Source organism: Dipodomys spectabilis, unplaced genomic scaffold (assembly GCF_019054845.1).
Source record: "Dipodomys spectabilis isolate Male_0828 unplaced genomic scaffold, ASM1905484v1 ptg000095l, whole genome shotgun sequence".
NCBI classification, from domain to species: domain Eukaryota; kingdom Metazoa; phylum Chordata; class Mammalia; order Rodentia; family Heteromyidae; genus Dipodomys; species Dipodomys spectabilis.
This window is the reverse complement of record NW_024870772.1, coordinates 35,658,549-35,671,074: the sequence shown is the minus strand read 5'-3', so window position 1 is coordinate 35,671,074 and position 12,526 is coordinate 35,658,549. Positions and strand designations below refer to the sequence as shown.

Here is a 12,526-nt window from a genome sequence, read left to right as displayed (position 1 = left end):
GGACAGTGCCCAGGCCTTGAGTTCAAGCCCCAGGACTGGCAAAAAAAAAAAAGTTTATCTTCCTGCTAAATCAAGTATTCCACAGCCTTTGAAATACACAATTATAGAATGCTTTTTCCAACAGAAGAAACATAGTTAAACATCCCTGATTTTACTGTGCACTCACAGAAAGTAGAAAGGGAAAATGTGTGTGTGTGTAATGAATTTCTTGAAAACTGAAACCAATATGGTAAAATGTTAACAGGTCTTTAAACTTGGGACATGAGATGATGAATGTCTCCTACATTATTTCCTGGATGCCAATATTTTTTGAAAAAGTCTAAAGCTAAAATGAAAAAAAAAAGTACAGTTTTAAGAGTGAGCTCACAAAAGAGTGAGCTCAGGAAACAACTCATACACATAAAACTGTTTCACAGAAGAAAATTCCAACTAATTCTAAAGCACTAGCAGGATCCTTTATAGCATTATTGGTATTAGGACAGGGAAACAAGAGTCTCAGGGATCAACATGGCCATAAAAATATGAAGACATAAGCAAGCTGAATCAAGATCAAGTAGGGTTAATGCCAGAACAGCATGCAATCTATAAATATAACTCATTATAATAATATGGTTTAAAACTACAGACTTCTATGCAAACAGAACTCAACATAATTTCATCTCTTTTTAAATAACCTTGATTAGAAATACAGACTTCCTGAAATTGGAAGACAAAACTCTATTACTTAACAGTGACCTAGAGGAGACAACCAGTACAATCAGATGAGAAAAAACATGATATATGAGAACAATTTAAGACTATACTGACAGAACGATTTGCAGACAGTATTATCTAAAAAAATCCATGACAAGCACCAAAAAAAAAAAAAAAGAAGATTATAGTAAGAGCAACTCCAAAACCACAACAGAACACAATTTAAAGTAAAACACCAACCCAGAACCCTACAACTACATAGATTTTAAATCATAACTTTTAAATCACAAGATAGGTATTCCCCCTATCTAACTGCTCCTTCACTTTTGTTTGGGGAGGCATACTGTAGTGCAGTAAAGATTATATATAGTTGTAGCCAGTGAGCAAATCTGTTGTTAGGGTCAGGATAAATCAATCCCAACCAAAAAGATAGCAGGATGAGCCAACTAGACAGAGTCAAAATGAAAACAAATAGTCAAACTCACAGACAAACAACTAGGGATTAATGAGATAATGAAGAGAAAGGAGAGAAGAACCAAAAATAAAGGAAAACCAGGTAAAATTAAAAGAAATAGATATAATGAAAAATAAAAGGAGCAAATAAGAATAGACTAAAGAAAAGGAAAGGAACAGAAGGAAACAAAACTAAGCCCTAAAGTCTAAAAATAAAAAATAAGAAAATTTTAAAAAATTAAAAAATCAACTATGAATTACAACTAAGAAAGAGGCCTACCAGTGAACCAGCTGAAGACAAATTAGCATAGCAGTCATAATTACCCAGAAAATAATACAGCAATAACTATCTTAGCAACATTAATAAAGCCCATGGAATATTTTAAAAGCTATTCTTGCAAAGAAAATATGTGGAAAGGAAGGCTTTAAAAAAATCTTTCTCAGAGGGAAGATAATATTGTAAAGATGTTGACTTTTTTTTTTGCAAACTAGTCTACACATTTATATGTTGTCCCTACCAAAATACTAACACTTGGCGCTCACACCTGTAATATTAGCTATTCCGGAAGTTGAGATCTGAGGATCTGTTTGAGGCCAACCTGGGCAGATGAATCTAAGAGATTCCAATCACCAATTAAGACAGAAGTAGAGATGTGACTCAGCTGGTAGAGAGACATCATTGAGAGAAAAAAGTTAAGGGAGAGCAACAGGCCCTTTATTCCCCAATATTGACATGTACATGGACACACACACACACACACACATTAGCAACAGGAGTATTAATTGGTTCTAGGCTTTAACTCAGGACCTCATACTTGCTAGGTACTTGACCACTTGAGTCATACTTTCAGTCCTTTTTGCTTGTTCTTGCTATTTTTTAGATAAGTCTCCCATTTTTGTCTGGGCTGGCTTTAGACCATGATCTTCCTACCTATGTCTCTTGATTAACGTGGGATTACAAGTGAATACCACCACATCTGTCAAAGGACCTTCAAAATAAGAGTTAATAGGCAGATTAGAGAAAATACTGCTAAGAATTACAAAAACATTAATATGGCCAAAATTTGTGTCAAATATGAAAGCACACTTGTATGGTATGCTATAAATTAGTAAAGGTGCAAAAAGATCTATCATCTGAGTCCAAAAACATATCCAGGTATACAAAGAATTTTAGTTCATGATACCTGTAGTATTTCAAGTCAGAATAAGAGGTGTGTACATATTAGAAGAGGAAATTATTATAAAAATCTTGTGAGCACAAAACCTAGAAGCTATAAAAAATAATAAGTTGAATTCATAAAATGTGAACACTCCAGTATTATGTGATAATAGATATTATAAAGAATGTTTGAAGAGAACTCACACCTACCTACTCAGGAGGCTGAAATCTGAAGATCATGATGATACAAAGCCAGCCAGGGCAGGAAAGTCCATGAGACTCTTATCTCCAATAAACTACTTGGGGGGGGGGGCAGGGAAATGGAAGTGGGGCAGCTGCTCAAAGTGGTAGAGCACTAGCCTTGAACACAAAGAAGCTGGGGGAGGAGGGACAGGGAGAGAAGGGAACAGCACCCAGGCCAGGCCAGCACCAAGCTCCAGGACCAGCATTTTAAACAAAACTTTCCACATATTTAAGAAGTTAATACTAGAATATATGAATGATTAAAAAAATATGGTAAATTTGATGTTAAGTATATATGGCCCAAAGATACAGTATTTCTTTATAGAAAGTAAAATATCACAAGGTGTGAATAAATTACAACCCATCCTTCCTTTTTTACCCCAAGATAGCAAGACTGGTTAACAAAATTTGGCCAAAGAATATGAACACAAAAATATATGGATTATACAAATCAAAATAAAATATGCAATAATGCTGTTTGTGTCTAAAGACCTGCAAATGAAATAATTATTTAACCACAGACCTGACAAAAATTAAACCACTGGGTTTTCCTAAAAGTAATTTGGTCAAGTATATAAAGACTGAAATCTCAATCAAATGAGTTGAGGATGGCTGTCCTATTTTGCTCTGAAAGTCCATATTGCCCTTACTTGCTTTTATTTATTTAGGATGCTCTGGTGTATGCTGGGACCGGGATGGAGGGGTGGAGGCTGGGGAGGACCTACTGTACTGGGGTTTTGAAGCCAAGGCCTTCAACTTACTTCATTTTCTTCCTCACAGATGAAACTCTACCACTTGAGCCATGCCTCCAGCCTGGCTTTTTGCTTGTAAATTGGAGATGAAAACATATAGATATTTCTGCCTGGGTTGGCTTCTAACAATCTTTTGGATTTGTCTCCTGAGTAGCTAGGATTCTTGGTTTGAGTCTTGGCACTCAGCTTTACAATGTTCTCACCTACTTTTACAAGAAAATTACTACATTTCTCAACTACAACTCAACAAGCTATCTTCTCCAGCCAAGTTGGTCTATTTGGTTCTCAAATTTTATCTTTATCCTAATATTAAGATGCCATGTATATGGTGTTCAGAGTTATTTCCACAATTGATATATCTAACACATTACATTGGGTCTTGATGTAGAAAACAAAATAGGCACATAATGCCCCCAAAATGTAAATTATGCTGGGCACAAGTGCTCAAGCCTGTAATCCTAACTACTTGGGAGGCAGATTGTGGTACCACAGTCCAAGGCCAGCTCTAAAAAGTTCACCAGACTCTATCTCAACCAACAGGTGCGCACAGTGGTACCTGCCTGTCACCTCTAGAATACAGGAAAGTACATGAAGGCCTGGGTATAAAATGAAACCCTAACTCAACAATAGCTAATGAAAAAAAGGCTCTGAGTTCAATCCCCAGTACCTCCAAAAAAAAAAAAAAAAAAAGGCTAAATTATGTTAAATGAAAAAAATTGTACTTTTTTTTTTTGGTTGGTCATGGGGCTTGAACTCTGGGCCTGAGCGCTGTCCCTCAGCTCTTCAGCTCAAAGCTAGAGCTCTACCACTTGAGCTACAGCACCACTTTCAGTTTTCTGGTAGTTTATTGGAGATAAGAGTTTCATGGTCTTTCTTGCCCAGGCTGGCTTTGAACCATGATCCTCAGATCTCAGCCTCCTGAGTAGCTAGGATTATAGGCATGAGCCACCGGCGCCCGGCAAAAAATTGAACTTTTATCCATCACTTTGAAGATCTCAGTAGGCATTTTTATATATTTTTAATAAATCAAAAACTTTGGTTTAAACAAGTCATTTGGATTCTAATCCAAATCAATGTTTAATAGTGGGTAAAATCATGAGAACAGATTCGCTCTACTCTATGACCTTTGTGCAGGTCACCTGAACTCTACTTATAAACTACAAATGAAAGAAATGTACTCATTATCTTGCCCATGTAATTAACCCCCTGTACAGTATTTTCACAAAAAAAGAAAAACAAACTACAAATGATTACCAGGCATTTTAACTTCATGAAAGATGACATAGGTAAACAGGTAGTATTCAGTAGAACATCACTAACAACTCTAGATAACATGGCCAGTATTGTGCCCATTTCTTGCCTGAATATAATTTCCCAGCATAATTTGAAAACTACATACAGATGTACTGATATTTATACAATGTGAGAGGAAGGTACTGAAGTTTGAACTCAGGGCCTTGCTGTCTACCACTTTAAGGCATGCCCTAGGCCCTTGGGGTTATAGTTTTCTCATGTAAGGTCTCACATTTTTGCCAGGAAAATCCTTAGGCAATAACACTGCCCTTCCCCCCCCCCCCCCCCCCCAGCCCAAATCTGGCCTCTCATATAGCTGGAATTACAGAAATGAACCACCATACTGCTTGTTGGTTGAGATGGGGGGAAGGAGTCTTGGTTTTTTTGTTCATTTTTTTTTTGGCCAGTCCTGCGGCTCCCAGGCACTATCCCCAAGCCTCGTTGTACTCAAGTCTAGTGCTCAACTGCTTGAACCACAGTGTCATGCTGGCCTTTTCTGAGTGGTTTACTGGAGTTCCCAGGCTGGCTTTGAACCGTGATCCTCAGATCTCAGCCTCCTGAGTAACTAGGATTACAGGTGTGAGCCACTGGTGCCTGACTACTTATTGCTTCTTAATTTTCATCTACTGAGTTAACTAGAATCACAAACATGAGCCACTATACCTGGCATTACTCAGCCAACCTTTATTACTAATATTTGAGGTAGAACAGAAAGACCATGGCTTTGGAGTAAAACAGCTATGGTTGGATCTTCCTTTACCACTTTAAAGTTGTGTTTTGAGTAAACCAACCTCTAATCCTGTTTCCACTTCTACAAATGACTTATCAACGGCCATATACGATTACAGTAAGGATTAAGACACAATAGTGTGTACACAGCCCTTAGTAATGGTTTCCTTCGTTCTTAAACATTTTAATGTCTGTTCTTTACATTTTCATAATTTTATACTTATTCACAAAATTTTGAGCACTCACCTTCATATACTAAACATTGTGCTGTGCTAAGGATAAACCAGGAAACAAAAACAGACTTTATGTCATTTACTGTAATGTAGTCAGTGAAACACACACTAATCAAATAATCCAAATGTTAGTTTTCCAAGCACTACACTATTCAAGAATGAAATAACAAAGCAAGTAATGGTGGGTTTGCCCAAACCAAGAACTCTCCCTTAAGCTAAAACAATAGAATGGAAGACAGACAGCCTCTTCAGTAAATAGTGCTGGCAAAACTGGTTAACTACATGTAGAAAACTAAAGCTAGATCCTTATATATCACCCTGCACCAGAATCAACTCCAAATGGATCAAAGACCTTGAACTCAAAGCAGACACTCTGAAAACATTACAGGATGGAATAGGAGAAACCCTGGGTCTCCTCGGCTCAGGCCGAAATTTTCTGAATAGAGACCCGGAAACACAACAAATCAAAGAAAGGTTGGACAAATGGGATTGTATAAGGTTGCAGAGCTTCTGCAGGGCAAATGACATAGCTAGCAAGATCAAAAGAAAGCCCACGGATTGGGAGATCTTTACTAGCCATACAACGGACAAGGGTCTCATATCTAAAATATACTTGGAACTCAAAAAATTAAACCACCCAACAACAAATCCTCAAAGAAACAACTGCCCAATAAGTGGGCGAAAGACTTAAAGAGAAGCTTCTCTGAAGAAAGAAGGATGGCCAATAGACACATGAAGAAATGTTCAACATCCCTAGCCATAAAAGAAATGCAAATCAAAACAACATTGAGATATCACCTCACTCCAGTTAGAACAGCAAAAATCAAGAACTCTAACAACAACAGATGCTGGAGGGGATGTGGACAGAAAGGAACCTTACTTCATTGTTGGTGGGAATGTAAACTTGTTCAACCACTTTGGAAAGCAGTATGGAGGTTCCTCAAAAGACTCCACATAGAGCTCCCCAATGACCCAGCAATCCCACTTTTGGGCATTTACCCAAATGATCACAAACAAGGCCACACTAAAGCTACCAGCACAACTATGTTTATTGCAGCATTATTTACCATAGCTAAGATATGGAACCAACCCAGATGCCCCTCAGTAGATGAATGGATCAAGAAGATGTGGTATATATACACAATGGAATTCTATGCCTCCATCAGAAAGAATGACATTGCCCCATTTGTTAGGAAATGGAAAGGCTTGGAAAAAATTATATTAAGTGAAGTAAGCCAGGCCCAAAGAAACATAGGTCCCATGGTTTCCCTTATTTGCAATATCTAGTATAGGTATGAGTCAAGCGGAAAAAGTCAGAGAATGTGATGTTAGGAAAACGAACCCTCAAATATGTATTTTAATGTTTTTGTTTCTTTCACGCATGTGTTTCTAACGCATTTATAATATTATTTCTTTGTTGCTTTGTATGTCCCTCCCCCACAGTGTAACCCCTGCTTTCACTATATTTGATGTCAGTATAACATGTGGAGGAGACGGGGACAAACAAGTCGTTTAAGGATTCAGGTGGACCTGTTGCAACAATGAGAAGTACAAAATGTCATGTCAAAACCAGCTTTACAATGTCGGTGGGGGGGGAGGGGGGGTATGATTGGGTGGGGGGGAGGGGGGAGGCTGGGAAGGGAGGTGAAGGGTAAACAAAGGAGGAGGCTGCAATGCTTGGTAAGAAATGTATGCATTTTTCTGCCCATGTAATTGTAACCCCTCTGTACAGTATGTTCTCAAATAAAATAAAATTAAATTAAAAAAAAAACAAAAAAAAACTTGTTTTAACTTAGCAAGCTTAGCACAAGATTTAAATACAAAAAACTGAGAATTTACTGTTGAAGAATGTTCATTACTTGTGATAAGCATAAAATACATTTTTCCCAAGACTTAACATTTTGATATTTTACTTTCAATGACTTTTACTTATTGAGTAGTCTTGGAGACATTCTTACCAAAGCCTTTTTCTCACCAGTGTTCTCAGTTTACATAAAAATGGAGTAAAACTGTATTTGATGCTGGTATAATTTGTGTAGCGGAAGGGAAAAAGCAAATCATTTAAATAGGGATACAGGTGGACCCATTGCAACAATGAGATGTACAAATTGTTATGTCGAAAAACGAACTTTACCACTTTGGCTTGAGGTGGGGATATTGGGGGGGTCACGGGGGGGTGGGGGGGGAGATAGGAAGGGATGGGAAGGGGAAACAAAGGAGGAGGCTACAATGCTTGATAAGAAATGTACTCATTATCTTGCCCATGTAATTGTAATCCCTCTGTACGGTATTTTCACAATAAAAAAAGAGAGAAAAAAAAAAAAAAAAAAGAACTCTCCCTTATGTGGTGAATAGGTGGAAATAAGACACAGTGGAATAAGAAAGGGTACTTCAGACACAAAGAACAAAATATGTATCTTTTTATTTTCACGCGCCTGTATCTTCAAACCTAGTCACTGGTGACTGAGTAAAACAAATAGGGAGACTAGTATAGCAGGCATAGGAGAAGGAAACACCAGCCAGAAAGAAATGGCCAGAGATGCAGAGCTGTGTAGAGGACATTACATTAAAAGCAGCGGTCCACTATAGAGTTGTCAGGCTTATACTGTTTGTTGCTTCTAGGAGCACTCTATTTCTCAAAAACCTATGGTGACTCTAGGAAAACAAATTTGATTTGAGCAAGGGTGAATGTGAGCTCAATTTGGAGTCAAGGAAATTAAAGAACTTAAGCTAAAGGAGACTACATTCGTTTAAAAAAAATAGAAAAGCTCAAGGATATAAGCAGAACATCTCTAAAGGATCTCAATGTAAGAAGTGTTTCAAAGCTGCTTTTGCTAAAAAGCTCTATCAACTCGACCCTACTTACTGAATGCTGGCTGAATAAAAAGATGAAACTGAGTGCAGGGGTGTAGCACAGTGGCATACTGCTGGCCTAGCCATGTGCAAGGCCCTGAGTTGATCTCTAGCACTAGTGGTAAAGTGCTTTCTTAGCAAGCTTGAACCAGGTACAGTGGCTCCCATATGTTATTCTAGCTACTACTTAGGGAGGTTGAGATCAGGAGGGCTGTGGTTCATGGCCAGCCTGGGTGAAAAACAGTTCCTGAGATCCCCATTGTCAACCATTAAAAGCTGAGGGTGGTGGTGCACATGTGTCATTTTGCTTTGTGAGCAGTACCTATAGAAGGATCTCGATCCAGACTCTACTAAATACATAACTAAGAGCTAGGAGAGCTGGGAATGTGGCTTAGTGGTAGAGTGCTTGCCTAGCATGCATGAAGCCCTGGGTTCGATTCCTCAGTACCACATAAACAGAAAAAGCCACAAGTGGTGCTGTGGCTCAAGTGGTAGAGTCCTAGCCTTAAGCAAAAGCAGCTCAGGGACAGTGCCCAAGCCCTAAGTTCAAGTCCCAGGACTGGCAAAGAAGAGCTAGAAATGTGATTCAAATGAGAGCCTGATTAGCAACTGCAAACCCCAGTACCAGCTAATACCAATGAATTTTTAGTGCTTATTATCAAAGTTTATGTTACACTTAATTATAAGGTGATTAACTGGTATTTAGTAAACTTTTGCCAGCCAAGATTTTTCATGAGACGTGTGAACAGAAAGTTTTGAAAACTATACTGGCAAATACATTTCTTGTTTATGAAACAAAATCTCCAAAATTAAAAATGATCAAAACATGGCTTTCTCCATTTAGTAAATATATATGTATATAGATAGATTCACATAAAAATACAATCATGAGCTTTCATGTTTATTCAGCTTCACAGAAAATCAAAACTGTCTGAAAAACTGGTTATCTAAATATCAATTGTTCATTATTGTGACATAATACTACGTATCAGAGAGATATGCCTACATTAAACTTTTAGATGCCTGACTTTCCTGCAAGTAGGCAAAAGGAAATCTTAAAAATCAAACTTATAGCCAGGAGCTGGTGGCTCATATCGGTAATCCTAAGGAGGCTGAGATCTGAGAATCACCATTCAAAGCTAGTCCAGGTAAGAAAAGTCTGTGAGAATCTTCTCTCCAATCAACCACTAGAATACTAGAAGTGGCACTGTGACTCAAAGTTGTATAGTGCTGTCCTTAAGAAAAAAGCTCAGGGAGAGTGCCCAGACCCTGAGAGTTCAAGCCCCACAACCAACAACACCACCACCAACAACAATAACAACCACAAAACAAAACAGAAAAGAAAAATCAAACTTTCAAGGTGTAAGAAGATACAGAAATTCATTTCACCTTTAATACCTGGAACAAGTTTTACAGCCATAGTTGTAATTTACATATATAGTGGAGCTCACTGAAAAAGGTTCCTGTTGCACCACAGCAAGAACTTTTATGGTAATGTAGACAGACCACTACAGAGTGCAGCAAGATAAACTCACTGATGAATCTGAACATTTTCATAATGGAACTTGTTTCAGTGAGTTAAGTATTTTCTTAATGTTATACAGTACATATTGTAAAAATGAACATTATCACTGCAGAATTGTGCTAACAACTGTTAGCAATTAATGTTTTATACATATGTAATTTTATTTTAGTTCAGGTATGTGGCTCTCCAAATGTTAGTACATGAAATGTTAAGTTTAAACATGGTAAGATAAGCCCCTAAGACGGAGATTCAGAACATCAAAACTTTGATCATTATTGCACCTATTTTCCTACAGAAAAATGAAATTTTTTACATCATAATCCTCCCCAAAAGTGAACAGACAGGTTGTAAAATTACAAACTTATTGGCATTAAACATGAACAAAATGTACAACAAATTTTGTGAAATGATATACAAAATATTAATGTGCAATGAAATTTGGTTTACTATAATCATGCAAATAAAGATCCTCCACAAAATTTTTTCGTATGCTTTATAAAATGGTTTTAAAGATATATTTCCATAAATATTTCCGGTGCAATTTAGTCAATGACAAAAATACAAAGCTATCCTTTATTCTTTGTTGATTTTAAAACATGCCTTGGTACTGCTAAACAGAAATAGCACTGTTTGGGAACTGAGCTAATCAAACATTTCAAAACCAAGAGTATCTTGATCAACATTAGCTGACAGACTATACAGCAGCCTCCCATCATTACTGGTGTTCTGTAAGTGAAGGTAGTTCAACACTGACAGATTAAGACACAATTTAAAACCTCTTTGTAAAAATAAAAGGTTGCCTAAGCATTAAAGAAAAATAATCACACCAACTGTGATACATACTGGAAAATAGTAAAATGTCATTTTCTAAAATAGTAACTTCTTTATTACAGTTCCCATCTGTTATAAGCAATTTTGGAAATATACCTTAAACATAATGGCGTATTATATGAAAATGGTTCACTATTCACCATGATAGGGTTTAATAAGTTAGAATACGATTTTCTTTTCTGTTGTTAATAACCATGAAAATAACAAAAGAACAGCACCTGAAACACTAAACTGAACTGATGTTAGCCTTAAGAAGTAATGTATGTTTTGGTTCAATATACAGTTTATACAACTGTATAAAGGATACTGCCATAAGTAATTTGTTCCTGTACTTTGCAGATCTGCTATAAGTGCAAGCCCACTTCCCTCTGATCTGATATCAGAAAGAGCAAGATGCTAACCACAGTAACTGGTATAGCTGCCTATATCACCTCTTCCCTGCCCCTCCCTCCAAAACAAGTTTTTTGGCTCCAAAATAAAGTACAATAATAAACTCTTGATGAAAAACTATGTTATGGGGCAATCTATCATATACTATGGCTAAATGTAAATTTACAGAAAAAAGTACATCCCATTTTCAGCACTTTTTTTCATAAACATGCAATTCACTATAAAATACAAAACACTTGGCTTTCAAGAACAGATCTGTAAGGACACACTGCATCAATAAAATTTTTCTTTCTGGTTAACTTTACACTGTTATGGAGAACTGGAACTTTTCTAATGTGTATACATCAGATCTTATAGTCTAGTAATTTGAATTTTCTGAACATAATGTTCAAGAGAAAATAGCTATACATAATAACATTCTAGACTATTAAAAACTCAAGTTACAGAATTTTATTGATACAGTAGATTAATAACTGAAAAGGGATGATATAATGGGATAAAGAATTCAGTACATTATTTTATAACACACTCTTTAAAATTAAAATATTTTAAATCTCTCTCTCTTCTTACAATTGTCATTGCCATGAAAGGCCAGACAAATTCTGGGACCAATACTGAAGAGTAAAGCAATCAGACAACTTCAGGATTATTTCATAATTTGTACGGTGCCCTCCCATCTGAGGCATCATTCTAGGGTAATGGCAGACAAGTCAGCACCTCTGAAGATGAAGGTGCCAGGGCAGACACTAGGTAAGATACACAAGGGGGAGAAACCACTTAGATCTCCAAACAACAGTGACATCAAGAAAATGACACCAATTGTTGAGAAATATTTTTCACAGTAAAATTGCAGAGAATACAAATACAAACACTGACAGATTACTGCTTAAGGTCTTTCCTAGCAAGCTCTTTTCGAATCAATAGATCCAATACAGTTGGGTACTGTCAGTTTAAAGCCGTAGATAAAAGCTATACAAGCACTTCAGAAGTCAGAAACATAAAAAAAAAAAAGTTTATTTACAAATTTCTTCGTAGTTTATGTCTACACAGCCATCAAACATCACAAAACTTCGGCCATCGTTACTGCTGTGTGCATTGCTAGCACGTGACCATCCGTGTGAGGTCCTGAGAAAGGCTCACTGTCCTACTTCCACAGTTCCACTTTAGGTATCAAGGGTTTTATCCAACCTCACGCTTGGAGAGAAAAAAAAAAAGAATTTCCCCAATGCTTTCACAAAGAAAGTTAATTACATCTGTTTCATCGCCTTTCTCTTTTAGAACTCCTCCGTCGTACCTTAAGAGAAAAGTCACCAGATGGTTAATTAAAATGGATATGCATAATCATTTTTTAATTTTTAAAAATCATTTTCAT

The 12,526-nt window shown here is 36.9% G+C and overlaps 1 protein-coding gene across 6 annotated transcripts in view; it reads right to left on the bottom strand.

Annotated features, from left to right (window-relative positions):
* The window catches only part of Pds5b (PDS5 cohesin associated factor B), a 181,936-nt gene that overhangs the window by 10,710 nt on the left and 158,700 nt on the right, over positions 1-12,526 (bottom strand). For 5 of the 6 annotated variants that reach the window (XM_042685333.1, XM_042685335.1, XM_042685338.1 and 2 more), the window contains one exon: positions 9,772-12,448. In XM_042685333.1, the coding sequence (XP_042541267.1) occupies positions 12,413-12,448 (36 nt within the window). In that variant the 3' untranslated portion in view covers positions 9,772-12,412. Of the gene's footprint in view, positions 1-9,771; positions 12,449-12,526 lie in introns of those variants that run through there. The other variant, XM_042685334.1, reaches the window with a different exon arrangement.